This window comes from Zingiber officinale, chromosome 5A (assembly GCF_018446385.1).
Source record: "Zingiber officinale cultivar Zhangliang chromosome 5A, Zo_v1.1, whole genome shotgun sequence".
In the NCBI taxonomy this organism is placed as follows: domain Eukaryota; kingdom Viridiplantae; phylum Streptophyta; class Magnoliopsida; order Zingiberales; family Zingiberaceae; genus Zingiber; species Zingiber officinale.
The window spans coordinates 80771299-80796012 of NC_055994.1; the positions used below are offsets into that span (position 1 = coordinate 80771299).

General features: G+C 39.4%; 2 protein-coding genes across 2 annotated transcripts; both read right to left on the bottom strand.

Moving 5' to 3' along the window:
- Positions 1-7747: 7747 nt before the first annotated feature.
- LOC121980725 (U-box domain-containing protein 44-like) lies at positions 7748-12085 on the bottom strand. The gene is made up of 5 exons (XM_042532903.1): positions 11806-12085; positions 10425-10990; positions 10030-10339; positions 8088-9687; positions 7748-7955 (listed from the first exon to the last, which is right to left on the bottom strand). The coding sequence occupies exons 2-4, from the start codon at positions 10974-10976 to the stop codon at positions 8108-8110; spliced, it is 2442 nt and encodes an 813-aa protein (XP_042388837.1). The 5' UTR covers positions 10977-10990; positions 11806-12085; the 3' UTR covers positions 7748-7955; positions 8088-8107.
- A 1198-nt stretch (positions 12086-13283) lies between these two features.
- Positions 13284-19261, bottom strand: LOC121980726 (ubiquitin domain-containing protein DSK2a-like). Its single transcript, XM_042532904.1, has 8 exons — positions 18895-19261; positions 17225-17962; positions 16938-17140; positions 16751-16864; positions 16622-16680; positions 16261-16289; positions 14642-14731; positions 13284-13684 (listed from the first exon to the last, which is right to left on the bottom strand). Exons 1-8 carry the CDS (start codon positions 19112-19114, stop codon positions 13536-13538), a joined length of 1602 nt encoding a protein of 533 aa, XP_042388838.1. The 5' UTR covers positions 19115-19261; the 3' UTR covers positions 13284-13535.
- Between the last annotated feature and the right edge of the window lie 5453 nt (positions 19262-24714).

Sequence of the window (24714 nt, forward strand, 5' to 3'; positions counted from 1 at the left end):
AGGTTCACCCTTGTATTTGATATGTGTATTTGAGTTGTGCAGGTTTGCAGGATACACATGTGACTCAGGTTGATGGCTTCGGGTCTGGTGAAGGATGGAGCATCTGAGGGACCATGGACAAGGCAGGGAGGACAAGGGCCGAGGGAAGCGACTTCGAGGCATACGCGAAGGATGGCATTGGGGACGAGCCGCGGGCTTGAATGCATCCGAGGGACGAGAGCCAAAGGAAGTAGGCTTGAAGGTAAAAGGTCAAAGCTGCAAAGGAAGCATCAAGTGAGTCATAAGGGTGAGGGTACGAGTGCACGAGAGATTGTACTCGGAGTAAAATCTTAGTTTTTAGGGTTTTACTGTAGCAGTACTGTAGCGCTACTGTAGCAGTACTGTAGCAGTCGACTGCATGTTTTAGCAGTCGACTGGTGCAGTCGACTCGGGCAGTCGACTGGCAGCGAACAGAATGTCTCTGTTCGTATGGAATCGAGCCGTTGGGATGTAACGGTCGAATTTCCACTGAGGGCAGTCGACTGCATGTTTTGACAGTCGACTGGTAGGCGGGGTTTTCCAACACGTGGCCTATAAAACCAAAGCTTGGGAGCTTGGTTTGAGTTGACGAAATAGAGGTGGTTAATCTCTATTAGTAGTCTACCTGTGCCCTAGCGTCAAAGGAGCTCTTGTGAGGGTTGTGATGAGGTTTGTCCACCCACAAGGAGGTTTGAGCTAGCCGGAAGTTTTCCGGGGAGTAATCCACCGAAGGATCGGGATCGTCCACCTTACGGACAGCCGTGGAGTAGGAGCCCTAATCTCCGAACCACGTTAAACAACGTGTTAGCTTGGTTTGCATTTCTTATTCTTGTCTTAAGCTTTCTTTGTATTCATATTTGTAGTTAGTATTAGATTTCCGCTGCGTATACTAACAATAGTGTAGAAGGAAAAGAAGTTGGGGGTGACCTAGCTATCCAACCCCCCTTCTAGCCGGCCACCGATCCCCAACAAGTTTCAACTCCGAGGTTCCTTCGTGTAGTTCTGGGAACTTCTCCCAGAGCTCCTTCGCAGACTCGTAGCCTCCGATCCGATTGACTTCTTGTAGCGGTAGAACGCTTAGCAGATGGAACTCTACTTTGTCGTTTGCCACGAAATCAGCTTGCTCCTTTTTGGTCCAGTGGTATTTATCTTTATCTTCGGGTGCTACAAAACCAAACTCTATTATTAAAAATAAATCAAAATCAGTCTTGAAAAATACCTCCAACTTCTTTTTCCAGTTGGCGAAGTCCCCCTCGAACTTTGGTAGGTGGATGCTTGAATCGGCCATCTTGTGTGCTTCGTTCGGCGGTTAGTTCTCCTGAAGCAACTTGACTCTGATACCACTTATTGGACCGGGTCAGCCGGCTACAGAGGGTTGAGTTGCCTGAAACACAAAAACTAAATACCTTCTCGATCTTTCAACTCAGGTTAGCAGCAATAGCAAATAAAATAGAACCAATAAGAAACTAAAGAAAAGAGGCACCAGAATTTACTTGGTTACAACCTGGGTGGTTGTTAATTCAAGCCAAATGAAAGCTCTTAAGAATCTCCTTCAGTGAAGGTGAAGAATCCTCTTACACTCGTTAACAGCTCAGACTATTGCTAGGAAATCAATACAAAAGTTATTACATCTTTCCTAGGTCCAGAGGTCTTTTTATAACCCCTGGAAAAACTTATCCTCAGGCTGAAGGAGCCTTCCATAGGGCTAGAAGGCGCCTCCAGCAAGGCAAAGGATAAAACTCTATCCTTTCCTACAACCGCCAGATTGACTGGTCGAAAGTGCCTTCCATAACTAGTTAAGGGCGCCTTCAGCCATTGAAGGCGCCTTCTGCCTGAAGGTCGCGGAGACACCTTCAACTCCTGTTGAAGGCACCTCTAGCATCTCCATAGCTCCTCTCTAGCTCTTCCGCTGCTCTGATCGCCTGGGTGATTTCGCCCAACCAAAATAAGGCTCACCCGGGCCTAATTTCAGCCTTCTCCTCGAGCAGGCTTCCGCTTCAGCTTCTCATCCCTTGAACGTCGCACACGTCCTTCTCATCCACCGGTGTACTCTTCCGCGGCGTCTCGTCCCTCGGACGCACAGAGCCCGTCGATTCTCTCTCGTGCCGTCCTTCTCGCTAGTCGCATTTTTCGCTTGACTTTTTGTGCTCCTAAGCTCCTGTACACTTAGACACAGGGATCAGAACATAACAGGACCTAACCTAACTTGGTTGATCACACCAAAAACATCCTTGGGGTTCCAACAATTCCACAGTGAAGGTGCAAAGGTGCGCGGAGGCACCTTCAACTCCCTTTGAAGGCACCTCTAACAGTATTTCTAGCCTTCTTTTTTCTCTTATGCTGCTCCGATTGCTTGGGTGATCGCGACCATCCGGGATAGGGCTCACCCGAACCCATTTGCCAGCCTTCTCCTTGAGCATGCTTCCACTTCGACTTCTCGTCCCTCGGAATGTCGCGCACGTCCTTCTCGTCCACCGGTGTGCTCTTCCGTAGCACCTCATACCTCGGATGCATCGAGCCCGTCGGCTCCCTTCCTGTGTCATCCTTCTCGCTAGCTGCATCTTCTACTCAACTTCTTGTGTTCCTAAGCTCCTTCACATTTAGACATGAGGATCAAACACAACAGAAACTAACTTAATGTTACGAACGCAAGTGTACGGTTACGTCATCAGTAATAAAGAAAGATATCGTATCCACAGGGACTGTTGATTAAGCATTAGTTAACTTTGCACGGCGAATTATCTAGACAAACACAAGATTGATTAGAAAGAAATTAAGAGAAAGAAAGAGGAAAGAGAGAGAATAGATCTTGAGAGGGGTTGAGCAAGAGGATAGTGGATGATAGATTCTAGGATTTCGGTTTCCTTGTAATGCTAGGTGATGTTACATAGATTGCTTAGTTCCTATTCTCTATGTTCATGCTCTTGTAGGAAGTTAGATTTATTACCGACTCTCCCCTGCAGTGGTCAAGCCGACATGATCCTCTACACCATGTCCTATGCTATTAAATGGGAATGATTCCTATGTTATCCTTACACGGGCTTGCCTGTCACGTGCGTCCCTCGAATAATCAACATAGAAACACACTAACACATAATAACATAGAAATAGAAATAGTGATTATGCCCGATCTCCTACTTCCTTGTGGAGATTTGCTTCTCCTTTCAAGGTGATACCCTAAATTGTCCTTACACAGGCATGTCTGTCACGTACGTCCCTCGGATAATCAATCTAGGGTATCCCCCCTACGGGATTAACAATTCTACACAACCATTTGATAAAACATACAAAAGATATAAACAAGATTCACACACATTACATCAAACATGAACAAGACATCAACAAGTCATTGAATAGAAAACATGGCAAATCTACATAGTTTTACATCACTATCACATCACAAGTACTTCCTATATCCTAGATCTAGAGATCTACTCTATTGTTAAGGAAGAACAACCCGAAAACATAACGAAAAGCATACTTACAACCCTAGATTTGAGAAGAAGGGGAAGAAGAGATGCTTGCCGATGATTCCGTTGTCTTGGGGATGCCTCCTTGCTCCGGAGATGGATGGATCGCCAAGGGATGGAGGAGAATGGAGCTCTAGGGTTTCCCCCTAAGGGGAGAACCCTTCCCCCAAGGAGAGGGACGAAGTCCCAGATCCAAGATCCAAGATCTCCCAAGATGAGTCAAAGAATGGAGATCTTGACTCTTATATACCTCATCCAAACTGCCCAGGAAAATCAGGAAAACAGGGGTCCGGTAAACCGGATTTTTCACCTATTAAACCAGGTTTTCTTGTGATTCATCCTGAACCAAAGTTGTAGCTCTTGAAATCATCTTCAATCTGATACTTGGATCGAGCCCTGGCTCCAACCGAGCCGAAAGTTATGATGGTTCAAAGTTTGGTCTGCAGTCTGGGCGGAGGTCCAGTTGAACCCGTGGTTGGGAGGCACGGCCGTGCCATTTAGAACAGGCAGACAAGTCTTCCTCTCTGTTGGGCCTGAAGAAAAGTTATAGATCTTGAAGTCTTCTATGTTTCGGTATAAAGATCATACAAAAACTCCAACCGAGCGCAAAGTTATGGCCATTTTACAATCAGTCTGCAATCTTCCCAGAATTCAGCACAGCTCTGTTTTGGCGTAGCACGGCCCGTGTTCTTCGTCACACGGCCGTGTGAGATCCACATGGCTTCACACGACTCCTTCTCTGGTTGAGTCATACCGTCGTGTGGCTCACACGACCATGTCCCTTTTCTTCTCTGCCGAGGCCACACGGTCGTGGCCTTCCTCCCCTCTGGATAGTTGGCACGGTCGTGCCATTTGGCACAGCCGTGTGTTGCTTGGCCACGGGATGTTGGCACGGCCGTGTGGCATACACGGCCGTGGCTTGATTTGCTGCTATGGTGGAGCACGGTCGTGCCATTTGACACGGCCAAAACAAGCTAATGGTCACACAACCGTGTGGCCTACACGACCCATTGCTCCTATGTGCGTTTTAGTTCCATTTTCGCTCCAAATAGCGTTCTGTCAATCAAAACCAGCAAAGAGCAGATCTCTGAACAAAATATAATGGAAGTATGACATTACAATGAAATAAGGTGCAATAAACATAGATTATGCTAATGAAATACAAGTAGATGTGCGTCAAGACATGCATAAAAGTGTATATAACCTACGCACATCACTTAACCTAGTTGATCACATCAAAACCACCACGGAGTTCCAATAGGAGTTACCTTTGTTGCGTAAACACGAACTCCCAACAGCTTAGATCTCAGCATGAGCAAGTGTTCGCGCCTCTTTCGGTATCCACATGAACAAGTCTTCCATCTGACTTCACGAACTCAAGAAGTGCAAAAGAAATTCAACCAAAGGTTGTGCTAGAAACCACTTTGTTGAGTTTTGGCCAAGAGTGGAAGAAGGAAGAAAAAGAGCAAGAACACTATCACATCATGAAAATAAATCAAAATCCTTTTGTACTCATTCATAAAATTGTCTTAATGCCAATTGTCCTAATTGACATTAATATTTGTCTTCATCCAATACATCCAATGCAAGAGCAATTCAAGATTGGTCACTCTTCATCCAATGCATGATCAATTCTAAATTGAACACTCCTCTTCCTTCATGAATTCAAATTTATCAAATCACTCAACGAGTCTAACTCATTAATCATCAATCCAAATTGACTCAATGAGTCTAATTCAAATTAGACTTAATCCAATAGTTAGATCCAATTGAGTCTAACTCAATGAGTCCAATTTGAATTAGATTTAATCCAATGATCCATCATATGAACCTATCTCCCAATCAACTTGTTTTTTGTGTGTGACCCAATAGGTTTTCGTAACATTGGAAATGACTCTAAAACTATTTTAGATATATAAACAATGAGTGGCATATAGCAAGACATCATTGCTACCCAAATGACAAGAATGTCGAGATCCGACTAACCTTTCCATGTCTATTATCTTGTATAACTCAAGCATTCTATCCTTAATATCTAGATTGATTAATAAGGCATAGAACGTGTCATCCAATATTTGTGTTTCTTGATCTCTAAGTAGGCACAATCAAATAAGCTCAATATCGTATATTGACTCATTTGAGCATGGTTATGTATTCTTGTGTCCTATTAATCAAGGGGGCTACATATATCACTTCTGTCATATGGAAGTGATAGATCACATTTACATCACTCACATCACTCTGCATAACTTATTACATACCTAGTAATCAACTTTATAATTCACCTTGTTACAGGTGACGTTTACCAATACCAAAGTACACAACTTCTTATATAGGGAACCGTAGTGACTTCAAGTGTAAAGACTATTCATATTATATAACGATCCATGAAACATTCTCATGGTAGATCATTCAGTATATATTCTCTAATATATACCCATAAGTCAACCTAATATATCATATTCATGACTTATGAGATTAAGTTATCTGTTAACCTACATACTAGTATCAACGCATTAATATTATCATTATATATTAATGCTTGACTAGGAATAGTTAAGAGTAACATTCTATATATCTACAATGTCTCACTATCAATTCAACCAATTGATATATTATAGACTAGAACCTACTACCCTAGGATATTATAGACTAGAACCTACTACCCTAGGATATTATTATACTTATTCATTCGACACTGAACTGAAGTAAATATAATAACCAATTTTACCTTTTTATTAATTAATAAAATATTATACAAAAATGCCCTATTAATCATCTCATAATTGGTACTAGGGCTAATACTAATACGGATTTCCCTGTGCCCCTCGACCATCCAGTCAGAAGTTAAATTCCAAACTCTCGAGCCTTAGAGTCAAGTATAAATGGGTTTACACGTGCCCTTCAACCACCCGATCGGAGGTTAAATTCCAGACTCTCAAGTCTTAACGTTGAGTTATAAGCGGGTTTCCCCATTCCCTTCGACCATCCGGTCAGAGGTTAAATTCTAGACTCTAAGGCTAGGGTGCCGAGTTATAAGAGGGTTTCCCCGTTCCCTTTGACCATCCAGTCGAAGGTTAAATTCTAAACTCTCAGGCTAGGGTACCGAGTTATAAGCGATTTTCCCCATGCCCTTCGACCATCCGATCGGAGGTTAAATTCCAAACTTTCAAGTCTTAGCGCCGAGTTATAAGCGGATTTCCCCGTGCCCTTCGACCATCCGATTGAAGGTTAAATTCTAGACTTTTGGGCGAAGGTGCCGAGTTATAAGCGAGTTTCCCTTTGCCCTTCGATCATCCGATCGGAGGTTAAATTCTGAACTCTTTGGTCAGGGTGTCGAGTTATAAGCGAGTTTCCCCGTACCTTTCGACCATCTAGTCGGAGGTTAAATTTCATACTTTCAAGCCTTAGCGCCAAGTTATAAGTGAGTTTTCTCGTACCCTTCAACCATCCGATCAAAGGTTAAATTCCAAGCTCTCAAACCAGAGTGTCGAGTTATAAGCAGATTTCCCCATGCCCTTCGACCATCCGGTTGGAGGTTAAATTTCGGACTCTCAGGCCAAGGTGTCGAGTTATAAGCTGGTTTCCCTGTGCCCTTCAACCATCCGATCGAAGGTTAAATTCTAGACTCTCGAGCCTTAGCACCGAGTTATAAGTAGATTTCCCCGTACCCTTCGATCATCCTGTCGAAAGTTAAATTTCAGACTCTTGAGCTTTAGCGTCGAGCTATAAGTGGATTTCTCCGTGCCCTTCGACCATCCGGTCGGAGATTAAATTCCAAACTCTCGGGTCAGGGTGTCGAGTTATAAGCAGGTTTACCCGTGTCCTTCAACCATCCGATCGAAGGTTAAATTCCGAAGTCTCGGACCAGGGTGTCGAATTATAAGCGGACTTCCCCGTGCCCTTCGACCATCCAGTCGGAGGTTAAATTTCAGACTTTCGAACTTTATCACGGAGTTATAAGCAGATTTCTCCGTATTCTTCGACCATTCAGTCAGAAATTAAATTCCAAGCTTTCAGGCCAGAATGTCAAGTTATAAATGGATTTCCCTGTATCCTTAAACAATCTAGTAAAAAAGAATATTTTTGAATGAAAATTAGAATAAAATATCTTTTTTTGAATAATAAAAAAAGTGCTATTTTGATTTTTTTCCAAGAATAAACTGCCTGAGATGAACAAGTTAATCATCAGACTCATCAGCCTGTTTTCTCAACCATATGAATCTTATCTATCTAAAATACCTCAAGAATCGCAATTGTAATTCGAAATATAATTCATTCATTCATCCAAAATGTGTTAACATTTACAAACCCCAAACAAATTGGAATCAAACAGAATACTGGACAAAATGAACAAGAAGAATACATACAAAATCCATACACAGTGCTTTATCCCTCGTCCAGCAATTACACAGTGCTTTATCCCTCGTCCAGCAATTAGCAGTTCATCACATCAGTGGAGTTGCTCTGAAACAACAGATATTTGTGGATGGTAGTAAAGGAACGAGATTTAACACGACAATCTTAATCTTTGTCTTGGCTCTTCACTCAGAAACTTCTAATGTTGCCTAAAAGCGAACGAAGGAACAAAATACAAACCTTGCCATCTTTTACACTTCTCATCCCTCTTTCTCGGTGGAAACTCCAGAGAATTTTGGCAATTTGTCTATATGCTTCAGTGCTCGCTCAGCAATCTGCCTTGTCCTACTGTCTCCGTGACGAAATGCTTCAACCAAGGCAGTCCCAACATTTCGATCCCCAGAGACTTCATGAGCTATCACCTCTTTCCGCAAGATCCTCTCAATGGCCCACAAAGCTTGTTGCCTGAGTATCTCAGTGTGGTTCTCCCACAATATCTCTAGGATTGGTTTGATCCCTTCGGCCTCGTCCAAGACTGTCACTCCTTGCTCAATGTCCACCTCATCGTCCAATAGAGTGCACAAAGCTACCAGGGCAGCTTCCACCACCTTCACATTTGTATGATCAAGACAAGCAACCAGTTGTTCTACTGCCCTCCCTTCCAACAAACAGAAGCTATCCTTCACTGAACAGGAACCATGATGAACTCTGCACAGCCCGCTAACAACAGGTTGCTTGCTTAGACAACAGGAAAAGATAGGGAAACAAGATCTTGGTTCTAGAACAACTGGCATCCTTGTGAGATGTTGTGACTGTTTGGAGAGATTTCGTAGCGCAAGGGCGGAGGCAACCAGTACATTGTCAAGACCATTGATCTGAAGCAGATCAGCAAAAAGGGCAGCAAGGTTATATTCACGAGTTAGAGCAATGGCATCAGAATTGTCATCTAGAATATAAGTGAATCTTGACAGAGCCCTGACTAGCCCTTCGAGAAAAGGATTCACGAAACGACCCCCACGAGTACTGCCTTGCCTGATACTGACCACATTGGAGACCATTACTTTGAAGGCCCCTTCATCAAGAAGCTGCCTGGTTACGTAGTAGTCCTCAAGAAGGTTGGACAACAGACCAACAGCATCTGCTTGTTCCTCGGTGATACCATTGTTCTCAGCAATGATACTAATCAAGCAACCTAGCTGGCCAGAAGTACTACAAAGAGCATTGGCCAGCTCTGTACCCATGTGAGGAGATATGTTACCCAGAAGTTTTACAGAAGCCATTCGAACCTCTCTCTGGGGAGCTTCAAGAAATTGAATGAGGCTAATGGTAGCACCTGAGCTTTTAATGGCAGCAACTATATTCTTGATGGTAGTAGATGAACTTGTAAGCCCAACAAGAACCTGAAGAAGCTTGCACTCAATAGCAGGACCAGTGTTACTGATCAAATGGAGAAGATTGTGAACAATGTCTTCGGAAACCAATGTACGATGATCTTGATCAAGCAGGATGGAATCACAACCAACGCCTGAAGATACAAGATTTGACAAAACTGTTGCAGACACCTCTTTCAGCCTCGTAGGAAGCTGGTTGATGCCTACAGCGAAGAGGTCTTTGACAAGTGGAGGAAGGATGCCAGCTTGAATAAGTATCTTTGCACTAGTTTCATTAGAGGAAATCTGATTGAAAGCCATGAGGGCTGCTGCTCTTGCTGGGTTGCTCTCACTCTTCATTAGATCAACTAATGTTGAACCGGCTGTCTCAGCTACAGAGACTTTCACATCATTGCTCAAGACAAGATCTCCAAGGTAGGAAACCATAGTAAGTTGTATCTCCGGTGAACCTGAAAAGTTGCATCTAGAATTTAAATAAATTTGCCTGAAAAACACCAATGATGCACATTTAATAAGAGACTTAATCGATCCAAAATCACCACCTCAGAGAACAACCAGAAATTAACTTGTTTGTTCGTGAAAAGTAACCACTAGCACCATAGGTAAAATAAAAAGATATTCTTGTACGAGATAGAGGACACTATCCAGAAGACAATGAACATAATAAAAAAAAAAAAAAAAAGCAACAGAAATTGACAAAAAGAGAACATATGAGCACATAAAAGCAGCCTGATTCATTTGTTTGAAAAGAAAAAAGAAGCCTAATAGAGAGAGCACTAAGTGAATAGCACCTTCCAGTAGGCGGGTAAGCAGTGGCTGCAGTCTTCCATTTTCAGCCATTTGCCTCACATTTTCTTCACACTTGTCAAGATTTTGCAATGTCTTTAGTGTTTTCTCTAGTGTTATATTGTTTTCCAATTTAGTACTTGCCATTCCAACCAATAAAAGAATTGCTCCACTAACTACTCCTATCTTTTCACACAAAGATCTAGATTTTGAAAGTTCACACAACAAAGACACTGCTTCCTTTGTCTCTTCAGAATGTTCATGTGACAAAATTTTCACAATTGTCTGAATAGTCTCCCCTGCAGCTATGGCTTCCTGTAACAAAAAACAAAACATATATCACCAAAAGAGAAAGAAATAATATGTTCAAATTCATCAGTGTATGCAAATCCTAAATAACCTTATTAGCATCACTCTCTTTGGCTATGGCACAGAGGGTTTCAAGTGCCTGAACTCGCATTTTCCTGCTACCACTCTTCAGCATGTCAACGATCATTGGTATCAATTCAGAAATGTACCCAATATGCATGTTTGACCTGCCATTCTCGCAAATCTGTGTGATGTAACTGAGTGTCTGTAAAATCTCAATCTCTGGACTCTCTGAAGTAAGTGTCCTATATGCTTTTTCAAGCTGAGCAACTTCGTTCCTTTTAATCCATTCTTTAATCGCATTCCTCAAAGCTATGCTGGGGTTTACGTCAGTGCTCTTCAATTCTTTCTGTGTCAATGGACAAGTTGGCCTCCTTCCACTATCTGTGCAATCCCTGAACCAATTCTCGATTGCTTCTCGCTCAAAGGTCTGTCCATTCTCAATTGTAACAGGATCCTTCATAACCTGCTTCGTAAGTGGACAAAGAAATGCTTGGAAAATGGGCTCAATGCGTACATTGTCACGATAGCTATCATCAGATAGGCTACCAGAATCAAAGATCCCATCCCAGCTTTTTCTCATCTTTGTAGAGAAACCTAACATGACAGGAATGCATGCATTTAAGCTTCCACAGCAATTATATATAATAAGGCAATATGAAAGCATTACGAATTCCATACATAACTAACTAAGCTCAGATCAGTGCAAGATTCTTTTCTATGATTATGAATTCCAGAAATAACTAATCAAGTTCATATCAGTGGCATAGAACAAGAGTTTTTTTCCCCTCCCCTATACTTCAGCTCAACAAAGCCATCTCTGAAGAAGAGAGCACAAAGCCTCACATTCTGACTAATACTACACATGATAGTTTTTTTTAAAAAAAAATTAGCCATCGTGGATTTTGAAATTGTCTGCATTAAAAATAAAAAATGATAGATATATTTAATCACTTACTGACCTGAATGCATAACACCTATATTTTCTCCCAAAGGTGGCCTTGCATGATTGCATTATACTTATTGGAATCCATGTTCAACTTGCTCAAAGTGCAAATTCAACGCAAGTTTGTGTATAGAAAGCAGAAAAAGTCTTTTTGTTCCATTTCTCATTGGACAAATCAATAGCCTTCAATTTATTGAGCATAGCAGTTGTTTTGATTAATTGCGCACAGTGAAATTTGCGAAATACATGAACAGCAATACTTGTAATTCATAAAGTGAAACTTGAACCTATGGCGGCCATTTTGATTTATTATATAAATCATTCAAACTACACTGCCTCTACATTTCGTCCATTGACCTATTAGTGTGTGTGTGTGTGTGTGCGTGTTTCTCAGAATCATTAAAAGCTACATGAATCGCCCTTGAAAGCGAAGCAAGTGAAAGAAATCAAGTCAAGGAAACCTTACCGCTCGGTGTCACACTTTATGATGACTTTTCCAGCGTGGCCAAGCCCTAATTTTCCGCCACCGTGGGGGTATCGGCCGTGGCTCGCCTCGAGCGCGGTGGCATCCGCTGTGGCCTCCGAGAGCGAGAGATCCGATGAGCTTTGGGGCGTATTAGAGCTGCAGGACGAGAGGAAGCGGGATCGAGAAGTGGCCGGAAGGAGGGAAGGAAAGAGGAGCGAAGACAAACGAGAAAGAGACGGGAGATCCACAGGGAAACAACGAGGCTATTGCTTGGAATTTTGCATTTGGACCAATAAAATCTTCAAGTCATGGCCCATGCCGAGCGAGGTGGTACACTCGTACTTGTTCATGGAGTTGAAAGTTCTAACAATTCTAACTGGTTACAACTTGAAATTTAATATTATTTGACTTCTCTTTTTAACAATAATGTTATATATATATATATATATATAACATCACTTAGTTAAGTTCCATAAATGATTATTGATTTGCCACGTAAGGTCTCATCCCCCTCTCTTCCGCTTGTTGTTTAGTTATCTTGATTTTATTGATAATAAACGTAATCATCTTTTGCCACTTACAAAAAAGATCAAAATAATTTTATTATAGTTACTTATAATTATGATCATAATTTTTATAATGATTGGCCATCTTGATTTATTAATGTTTATTAAACTCAAATTGTTATTTTTTAAAATTTATTTTCATAATTTAGGTATTTCGTTTTTATCATTAGACTAATCTTAGAGGTAGCCGATCTAGTCCAACAAAAATTTATCATCAACTCTTATCATTCGACTAATTCTAGAAGTTACCGATATAGTCCTATAGAAAATTTTCATCAACCATCAAAATAAATTGAGAAGTATAGATAAAACAACGTCACAACTAATTTCATTGCCTAAGGAGTCCCACCATTTATCATCACATTATAGCCCTAGAGCCTAGTTGCTAAAATTGATGTATATTGTAGATATCATTCCTTTCCATTCTAAAGTGAAGCCAAAGATAGAATTTTTGTAGCAAATTTGATATGTTTTGCGGACTTAATTTTAAAATGCATCAATTGGGATTGCAAATTTAATATCACTTTACTCGAAAAAGGGGTCGCAAATTTACAAGAATGACTTCCATCTCACATGATTGTGAAAAGTCAAAGCTCAAGTCGGTAAGTCTATGAGATAATAACTATAAAATTAACAGAAAATTCCATCATCTCCATAGACCCCACTCATACACTTGTCAATTTGAATTTCTATTAAACTTTCTCTTAATGATGTAGGACGATCATGCGGCCACTAACATCGTGGTACCGCATCAAAGCTCAAGGCCTCAGACCCAAATCATATCCATCGGAATAAAATGCATATAAATTGCCCTTTCAAAATTATGCCAGCATGAATCTTGCTACATGTGGTAAGAGACGGAAAAGAATAATGGAAAAAAAGTAAGGTGACTTAATGACACTATTGCTTCGATACTCTTAATTATTCACAGTATATGATATCAACAAAGGTACATCCTTGTATGTGCACATAAACATTAAATAAATATGGTAATGTTAAAAAGAAGCCGTTATCTCGAATCATTTTTGCTGACAATTAAAAACCGATGGAACAAGCTATTGGAGAATCTGAAAACTGTTGAATCTTACAGACAAGATCTTAAAAGTGGTAAGCCTTACAGACTCATTGAAGGACACAAGCTGAGTACTGATATTCCAAGTGGAGTTACTGCCTGGGATTCCCAAGCAGTCGCTCGACAGCAGCATGGACGTTCCCTGCAGTGGCAGTTAGCGCTCGGATGTTCTCTTGTGTATCGTAAAATCCCATTTCTTGAAGCTGAGATAACTGAGTCGCATAAAGTTCTTCTGGAGGGACTGCAAATATGACAAGGAAATAAAGTTCAGATTCTTATATCAAGTAATATAACCAAGGAAAATACCCAAATCGTGTCCATGTTAATGAAAATTTTCCCATTTAGGGCCCCTAAAATAAACTAAAGTTCAAATGCACATTAAGGTAGTTTAGGGAAAATACTCAAACAGTCCCTCTTCTCACTTTGTATCAAAATACCCTCCTTTGCCTATCACACTATTTCACCAAAGGAGCATGATACACATCTTGCATCAGATTTGCATCAAAATGACCCTATATGATACACACTCAACCAAAAGGCAAACAGTCAAGGTTATGAAAATGGCAAGTTTTAAGCCCATCAAGTTGTCAAACCAAAGAGCCGAATAAAAGATATTTCGTTTGTAATTTATACAAAAATACAACTAATGGAAATGCACTCAAGCGTACTAACCTAGACAAAATAAGAACAAGCTGTGAAGAGTGATTCCACCAAATGGTTACATTAAAGAACTTAATGATCAATACAAATTTGCCAAGGGTGTGTGACATTGACAAAGTTTCAGTCCGCCAAGCTCAAAACAATATTTTGTATCAATAGTATGCCGATATTAGCCTTAGATGTTACCAATCCACTCAAAACATATTACAGAATTATTGCATAATACGAGCTATCAAGAGCATAAAATTCACAAATTCTCAGTTCATCAAGCTGTTTCACTAACTAATTTAATATATAGCAAGTTTTTATATACGAGGGCTGTAACTAATTTAATATATAGCAAGTTTTTATATACGAGGGCTGTATTTTTATACAATAGGCTGAGAGGGGGCTGAGATTAAGTATGTATAGGCCCAAGCTCAAAATTATTCATTAGCAAGTGCCCAATTTTGGTAGATCTTTCCAATAATTTAACAAGATAGACTTGAGCGCTGATAAGAATTCATAAATCAGCACCATTAGAGAGGAGAAAATTGACCATTTGAAGGGTTGGGGATGCCAAGACCTCCTGTGCCAAGCCCACCAAACATGTTCATCAGGAACTCCATCCCTGTGTTGTTTTGTGTGCCTATCAAATATTGAGTAGCAGCATTAAATCATGATATGAGAGATCAAACACACAGAATAATAATCTAACAAGAATTCCAATACAACTCTAGAACAATTGCTGAAATCCTGCAGGCATAGCATCACAGATATAACTAAAAAAGTTGTACAAACACCAACCCAATTTTTAAAATGCATGCTTTTAGCAGAATACATGTCCCAAGATCATGAGACACTTCCTAACTTGTATAGAATGGGGTTTATGAACTTTGATTGTAGATTTAATAAGCTCATAAATAGAAAAAAAAAATTATATAAATATTAAATAATGATAGAATTTCAAGAAAATGAACATGTTGCATTCTCAGTTTATTCTATTCAATCGGTAAATTATATAGCATTCTAGTATAAGGCAAGCAGTCTCAGTAGAACTGAAGATTTAAATTAAAAACGAAAATTTTGAGATTGGATTCTGACCAACAACAGTGCAATACCTAACCCCAGTCAAATGGTAAGCTCTGTTGCTAGTGTTGAAGGGAATGGAAATGGTAGTGATTAGTGAATTACTTCCTTATGCATAATTGCTAAGTTAGTATATAAAACAGTTATATCAAGTGTAAGATTAATGGGATACATTAAATAGACATATAAAATACAAGGTTTTTTACTAGGGAACTACTAGAAAAACTAATTCCTTATTTATTAGAAATTTAAGTCCAGATGTGGTTCAAGAAATTAGATTTGAAATGCTAAAATTAGAAGAGTAGCAAGCGTCTGCTCAAAGACAATTAATTTGCTGTGCGTGACCATGTTTCAACATAAAATGTTTAGTTGTAGGAACTGAGCATGGATTGAATATGGGCATTTAGGAAATTTTCCCTCTTCTTCTCATGCTACTGCTGTTTCTCCTACGGGTTGGTGACTTGAGCACATTCATACAGGTTGACCAAGTTTAACATGTTAGTTGAACCTGAGATCAGATGAATCAGAATGAACTCACACATTGACTTGGAAAAGTGATATAGACCCCAGGATCATGTGAAAACTTTGGCCCGTATAATTTAACAACATTAGCTTGATCCATGGTTTACAGTGCTAGTGTCCCCTCGGAGCGATGCGATGGTTAAGACATGGGGTGTTGCCACATGAGGTCTTGGGGTCGAAACTCAGCGTGACCGAGCATAACCTCCCCCATGTCTTGGCCATTTGCACTAATGGCTAGTAGCCACCCGTGATTTACTTCCTCCGTGTTGGCTTAGGGACGGGTTGGCGGGAGCGCTGGGGGCGAGCGAATCGCCTTTTTGCCACATGGTTTACAGTGCTAGTTAATATTCAATGCAACAGTATTGTTACAATTTTGAGAAACAGAACTTAAAAGTTAGAAGCAGTTAATACAGGATTAAGTTTGCAAATTGCAATTACTGCCCAGCAAATCATCAATACTGATCACAAGACACCTATAGTAGCAGTTCTCTAGAACAAGCAATTACTAGCACATTGAAACCATAACAGATAATGGTATAACAATTGAGAGTTGAAATTTATTGTTACCAGTGCCTCGACCTGTCTGCTCTTGCTCCCTGCAAAATAGAAGATAAGATTTAGACACCTAAATGATCTATTTCCAATATGAAAAAAATAACATAACTAAAAGTCCATAAAAAGTTTACCTCAATTTCAAAAATAGATGCATTAAAAAATCTACAGAATGTAACATGTAGAATATATTTGATTCAATGATTGCCTATCTATATGTGCATGCACATGGTAGAGGGAAGAGACAATGAGTCATGCAAAGTGACATAAACTACACAGGTAAGTTTACAAATAGAAAGCCCAATGGATAACGTACATACCACATCTAAAAAGAGAAAATATCATACAAGTTAATAAAAAGACGATTGATACTCACGTGGTTGACTGCTGCCGACCAATGTGGGAGAACAGAGATTGTTGAAAAGATAAAAGTTGCTGCAGGACAGAATTATTCAAATTGCAGATTTTAAAGAAAATGATTTTTTTTTCAACACATACTACTCACCTGCATTGTTTCAGGTGACATAAGCTGGCGTATAAAATCTGGGTTTTGCATCATCTCTCTTAACTGAGTATTTGATTCCAATAAACTTCGCACATTGGAGTTCGAATTAAGCATCTGCATCAATTATCAAACAAAAGTAAGACACCAGCCACGTCCAGCAAATCAGCCATGGTTCTTGAGACTCTACCTGGTTCACATACTGAGGATCAGAAAGGAGATTTTGCATCATCTGCGTCATAGCAGGATTTTGCAAAATCTGACTTAACATGGATGGATCTTGCATCCTGCCAACCATGTTTTCTAAATCCAGTGAACCAAGACCAGTTAACCCACGAGTTGTTGGTGCAGTTGCAGCAGTTGATTGTGTATTGACTGGCTGTGACCCTCCAGCTACCAATCAAATAAACCAGTAAAAAAGGCAAGAATAAAATATTAGCAGAAAAATTATCACATAACGCAAGGAAGAAAACTTACAGTTGGCACCCCAAGGGTTAGGAAGAGGATTGGCATTAGGTACAGTCCCAGTTGTTGGCTCTGAACTAAGAGTGGAATCTGCTGACGTCTCTCTGCCACTGCCACGTCCAGCACCCTGATTTCTGAGAAGAGCAGCAAATGGGTTGGATCCTATGTCAACCCCTGAGTCGCCTCCCATAGTGGTTGCATTAAGAAATGGCTCCTGAACAGTTTCATACATGCGTCGTAGCATGTTGAATCCTTCAGGAGATGATTCGATATTGCTCATTGCCCTATCAGTGTTACGCATCATCTCCCTCATGAGTTCAGGATTCCTTGCTGCCTCAAGTGTCTGCCTCAGAGTATTTGGATCATTGAGGACATGCGCAAGCTCAGGATTACGGTCAATAATTTCACGCATTTGGGGATTGTTCATAAAAAGATTGCGGATTATATCTGGATTGCTAATGAGATTCTGCATGGCAGGCATATTCATAATTTCCCTCATAATATTAGGGTTCTGACTAAGCTGCTGCTGCATCTGATCAAGCTCTGGAAATCCAGCTCCCAATAAACCAGCTGTCCCACTACCAGATAACCCATTAACACTCAAGCCCGGAGAAAGGGAACCTCCAAAAGTAGATGATGGATTAGTGTCTGTTGCTCTTGAAACACCTTGGTTATTCACAACTTTGTTAGTTGGCACAGCAGAAGGAGCACCACCACGAACCATGTGAATGGTATGATCTGATTCAACACCTATTCAGAAAGGTATGATGATCAGCTAGTGATGCAAATTATTCATTGTATCAAGAACCAGATGAAACTATACATTAACACCAAGCTATGGTTCCAATTATTTGGGATCGGCTGCATAGATCTATCTCTCATTGAACTCTATGTAATTTTATATTTGGTAGTATCATGGTTAATTGTGCAGAGTCTGCAAGCACATCAATGAACCAAAACAAATGCCAAAATGTACTACATGTTTTAACTAGAAACAATAATAAGTTACAACTCAAGCGACTTATAGTCATTTCATAACATGAAACCAAAATATTCAGACAAGTATACAACTTAAGGTCTGACAAAAAAGTAAGATCGAACAATAGCATGTCAGTATGTCAGTCTGTATTAAGAAAAAGAAGGCATATCTGCATATCCGCATATCCATTGGCAAATAGCCCCTCGGATGTAGCTCAGTCTCTAGTTAAAAGTACCATCAAGTACCATAGTTAAAAGTACAAAAATATCATGTGAAAAAAAATGGTGCATGAAATTCAGGGAAGATGCCCAAATAATGCCATATTCAATCAAAATCTAATTTGACTGAATAACATGAAACAAATAAATATAGTTAATTCTGCTAGGACCAATAGCCATTTAGCTAAATTTCACAGCCACATTACAGACAATCATAATATGTGCCATAACAATCCATAAACAATAAGAGATAGACAATCTCGCTCAAATATATTTTAAAACACCATTCAAAGCAGTGGGGAAAAAAAGCAGACGGCAAAATTGACAGCAGGGAAATGTATCTTTGGTCGCCAGAACGATGCCAAAGATTTGTACATCGTGTGATAGATAGATCTACTAAAGACCTGAAGCAAGATCCATTCAGATCGGGGGGAAAATATGTATTCCACGGGCAACTAAAACCTAGACCTAACTTGAGGACGCACCGTAGCTCGCGAGAGTATGGTCGTCCTTCAAGATCCTTCCCTTGTAAATCAGCCGCTGCTGTTCCGCCGGCACGTCACAGCTGCTGGCGACGACGGCCTTGAACGCGCCCACCATCTCGTCGAGCGCCGCCTGCACGGAGAACTTGGAGCCGTTGGAGCACCGGATGTGGATGGTGGCGGAGGCAGGGACCGCTCCGCCGGACTCTCCATCGGCTGCCATGGACGAGTAGGACCTCGGCGGATCGGCGATTCCCTAACCCTAACGAGGTGAGTAGATCGCCGAAGGATTCGCTTTTGCTGAAACTTAAATCGATGACAAATATGTCTCCATGTTTTATTGGTTTCCTCCTGATAAATAAACAAAATATTAAATACTATTTATTATTTGGCTACCTTTTATTATCCTTCCTGGCCATCATCGTGATGGGGTCGGTGGGTATTTCGTGCGACGCGCCGTACCGTGAAAAATGTGCGGTGAACTTAATGACCGTTCGTTAGTGCTGAATAATAGCGAGGTGATCGTGGTGATAGCGATCGGATGCCAGGGCAGGAGGGAATGAGGCGTGCCGTGCGTGAGCATGGTCGATAAAATGGCAAAAAATCAAAAGACACCTAAATTAAGTAAATCATAAGGGCATTCCTTTTTTAAAAAAAATAAAAAGATATCTGATTAAATATTTTATTTCAAAAATATATGTATTTTCAATATTATTATAATAGCTATGACCTGAGTTAAGATATTGATTTAGTATAAGTAAATTGTGATTACTATTGACGGATACGTTACGAAGAACATCTCTCTCGGTTTAATTCCAACAACAGACTTGATAATAGTGTCGTTGTTGAAGCTCTCTGCTTCACAAGTCGCGGCGTCGTTGAATGACGGGATAGCGACTGACTCCAACTCACAAATTACAACAAAGTCACAAGTCAAGCATAGATTTAGCTATTTGAGTCAGATGTTGGTGTAGTATCAATATATTAATATCAAACGGTTGTGATTCAAATATTTGTATAATAATTTATTTATTTATTTTTATGGTTGTGTAATAGTAATTTTTTTTATCTGACTTGTAGTAAGTTTGTTTTTTTTCGAACCTAATATATGTAGCTACATACATTGGGCTTAAGGTTGTAAATGAATTAAACGTTCGTGAACAAACTTGGTATTCGACTTGGTAAGAGCTTGTTTATGTTCGTTCAATATACACAAGATTAATTAAATAAACAAATTTGAACAGCTCGTTAAACTAAACAAATAAGCTTGAACACATATGTATTCAGCTCGTTAACATTCGTGAACGACGTTCACGAACCATATTCATTAATAAAACTCTTTTCAATATGCTAAATAAATAATAAAATAAAATAAATAAATAAATTTAAATTATCAAGTTCGATAACTAATTAAATAACTAAAGTTTTCAAACAAGCTTGAATTGAGAGCTCGATAACATCTAAACAAACCAAGCTTGAACCAAACTCGAACCAAACTCAAGCCAAGCTTGAATTGAGAGCTCGATAATATCTAAACAAATCAAGCTCAAGCCAAACTTCAAACAAGCTCAAGCTTATAAAAAATAAACCAAGTCAAGCTTGAACAATCATTTCAAAAGCTTGGTTCATTTTAAGTTTGGCTTGGCTTAGCTCGGTTACCTTATCAAACAAGCTTGAACACCCTAAAGTTCGGCTCGACTCGGCTCGTTTATAGCCCTAATTGGGCTTGAGTTGACTCCACCCCTCGCTACTCCTAACTACTATAATATAAGCAAGGATCCTTTATAGTTGATTTCTAATGACAGGAGGCAACACAAATTAGTGGGATTACATAGGTTAGATTGCTCCTATAGGATCATTGTGTTGGAGGGGAGGAAGGGTGAATAGCACTCGTAGGTTTTACGTTTTTAGAAAAATGTTCCCGTAAAAAGTAATCGCAACGAAATAAATAAAGAGACGAAAAGAGACAATGCTAACAAGGCCAAGATTTATTTTGTTTGGAGCCTATAACAACTCCTACTCCAAGGTCAGTACTCGTTGAGTGCTTTCTATGGGATAATCACTGTCAATTTGAAATAATACAAATAGAGATTTACAACTTTTGAAGAACTAAAATAAATTAAATGTACTGATAATCTATAGAATTGAAGAATTAAGTCTTCTGTTGTTAGAGTGACATTTGGGTGACGTAGAAGTGTTTTCTGAGCAGCGCACAGGAGCGGAAGATGATTGGAATGTTGTATTGAAGCTATTGGTCAAAGCATTCTTTTATAGCCCCATCCGGCGCTTGGATCCCCTCCCGGATGTCTGGACTGTACTGACGTGATGAACTCTCATTGAAACTTTATCCCTGAAGTTTATCCAGTCCTGGCACCCGGACCTGTTGGAGTGTATACTGAAAGCCTAAGCTTTTGTAAACATTTGTTTTGAATAAAGAATCACATTTGGTCAAATAATCTACATTTGTTTGTAGTTGTTCAATTAATTTATATAGTAGATAAATAGTATGTGGTGTCACATGCAAAAGATAATGTTATCAGTACCTTATAAATTATAAACAGTTGCTCACGACCAAAATGGAAAGGAACAAACCATTAGAAGGTCGTAGTGTAATTAGGTATTAGTTTATCTTGACTATATAATTGACTAGTACACTCAGAGTGTATTGAGTATGACCATTTGAGGTCGTTTCTTTTATACTGACTTTATAAAGGAACAAAGACCTCAGTTATTATGGAAGTGTGTGTTCTTAATCCTAATATAATAACAAGCACATATATTTGATATTTATTTCTTTAATTTATCAATGGGTGAGATTTAGTTCGATAAATCAATAAGCCCGATAAGTTGGGAAATGATATCACTTATAGTGTGTGTTGTTGATTATAGAAGGAAACTGTGTCCTAGAGATACTAGGTTGATAATGTCCCCAAGAGGAGCTCATAGGGATTGTCTTGTTAAACCCTGCAGGTGGACTTAGTCCGACATGACGATAAGGTTGAGTGGTACTACTCTTGGACTAAGATATTAATTAAATGAGTTGTCAGTAACTCACTTAATTAGTGGACATTCGATATCTTAAACACAGGGAGACTAACACACTCATAATAAGAAGGAGCCCAAAAATGTAATTTAGGATTGGTGCGGTAGTTCAATAATAGTTCTCTAGTGGAATGAATTATTATTGATAAAGTTAAGTTGTGTGTTCGGGGCGAACACGGGATGCTTAATTTTATCGGGAGACCAAAACCAATTCCTCCTCTCGGTCCCTATCGTAGCCTCTTATTTATAGAGTACTATACCCACTTATACCCACCTTCTATACCCACCTAAAGGGGGCCGGCCAAGCTAGCTTGGAATCAAGCTAGGGCCGGCCTAAGCATGGTTTAGGGTGGCCGACCCTAGCTTGAACCCAAGCTAGAGGGGGCCGGCCATAATTAAATTAAAAAAGAATTTTAATTTTGATTTTTATTATGTGGAAGATATAATTTATTAAAGAGAATTAAAATTAAAATATCTCTCTTAAAAGGATCTACAAAAGATTAAAGAAAAAGATTAGATCCCTTTCCTTATTTGTAGATTGGAAAGATATTTTATTTTCTCTTTAAAAATTATTCACATGTTGAAAAATTAAAATTATAGAAATTTCTTTTTATCAACCATGAAGGGATTTTTGAAGAGAAATTTTATTTTTTAAAATTTCCGGAAATAAATTAGGAAGTTTTAATTTGTTGATTGAAACTTGTCTAATTTGTCTCTCTTGGTGTGGCCGACCATTAAGAGTTTAATTGGGAAATTTTATTTTATTTTTCTCAATTAAATCATGTCAAGGAAATTAAGAAAATTTTATTGTAATTAAATTTCCTAATTTACCAAGACTAAGGAATATAAAAGAGGGGGTTGGGGTGCCTTCATGAGTACAACCTCTATTATTTTTCTCCCTCTCTTATTCCTTGGTGTGGCCGGCCAACCTCTCTTCCCCTCTTCTTCTTTGTGGTGGCCGAACCTTTTTCTTGGCTTGGAGCTCTTATGGTGGCCGGATACTACTTGGAGAAGAAGAAGAAGAAGGAGAGAAAGTTTGTATCCCTTGGAGTTTGGTTGGTGTTTTTTTTTCTTCTTCCTTGGTGAAGCTTTCTTGTTTTGGCCGAACCTAGCTAGGAGGAGAAGAAGGTGTTTGGTGGTTTCTCATCTTGGAAGATCGTTGCCCACACAACGTCCGAGGTTAGAAGAGGAATACGATAGAAGATCAAGAGGTCTTTCTAAAAGGTATAACTAGTAATTTTTCTTTCCGCATCATACTAGTTATTTTTGGAAATAATACCAAATACAAGAGGCTTACGATTCTAGTATTTCGAATATGTTTTTCGATGTTGTGTTTTTTTGATTTATTTTTCCTTGTGATTTGATTGTTCTTTTCGGTTAACCTAAAGTTATTTTAGGAAATTAAATATTAGCTTTCCATAAAAGGTTTTGTCTAGTCGGTGGTGGTTGCTCCCATATCCAAGAAGGCCATGTGCCTCGCCACGTCAATACTGGGAACCAATTATGGAAATTAATATTTAATGGAATTAATAACTTAAGGTGATTTGGATCGAACGTGTTAAGTTCCGCAGGAGATCCAAGTCTAAACCTAAAAGAACAAATAGATTAAGTTTTGGATTAAACGTGTTAAGTTCCGCAGGCGATCCAAAATTTAATTTAAAAGAACACATGGTAGCTAGGAAAAGGTTCAGACCTTTGTACAAAATTTTTATACAGTGGAACCTCTAGGTTTTCCGAGTAGCAACCAACAATTGGTATCAGAGCTAGGGTTTTGCCTCTGTGTATTTGGTATTAGTTTAATTATGCACATGTCATACATAATTTAGGCAGGATAATAGTAGGATGTGCTAACGTTGTGGATGCCGGATCCAACTATTATGGCTTATAGTTTTATGTGTGTGATTGGACCCTTGGACATGTCAAGGGCATTTATATGTGTGTGCATGATTGTATTATAAAATACAGCAGGAGCTGTATTTAGTTTTATTAGGATTTTATTTTTGATCTAGATACATGTACATTCCTTTTATGGAATATAGGATCAAAATTGTAAAATTCTATTTATGTCGCGGATCGAATCTTGCAAAGCGTGGAACCTTCTGAGGACCAGAGGCGCAGCGGAACAAGGAGCAAGATGGATGCGACAGCTAGACCCGGTGGCGGTGGCCAAATATGGCAGCAGCTTGGGATGACAACACACGGAGAACAACCATAGATAAAAGCCATAATAGTTGAAAATTAGATTTTCTATTTATTGCTTTTATATTGTGCTGTGTGTGTATGTTAGTATACATGTTTAGTAGGCTAGCATAGTTAAAATTTCTCATTTATAAATAACTAAGTGGGAGAGGGATTTTTAAGTAAAACCCATGGTCTCCATTACTGGTTTGTAAGTGATGCAAATAAGCTTGCGCGTTGGCTCTGAGTGCCTTCCTCTATATCGGATGAGCTTGTTTGTGGATCACTGGAACAAATTTCCATTTGGGATGACTATAGGAAGTTAATTAAGAGCGTGTGATCTTCCCCATCGGAAGGGGCACAATCTTATTAATGGACTTAGTGTCAAGTAATGGTATACACTTAGGCACAACTAATAGTATCCTCCCCATCGGAGTCACTGCTATTATTTGTGTGACCAAAGGATACCAACTATTAATTTTATTTGTCAAAAAGTTAGGTTGACAAGATAATAAAATTAATGGGTTAAAACCCTCCTTTTACAAATGTTGAATTTGTATACGTCCACACTATCGTGGCATACAAAATTCACGGTGGTTTGAG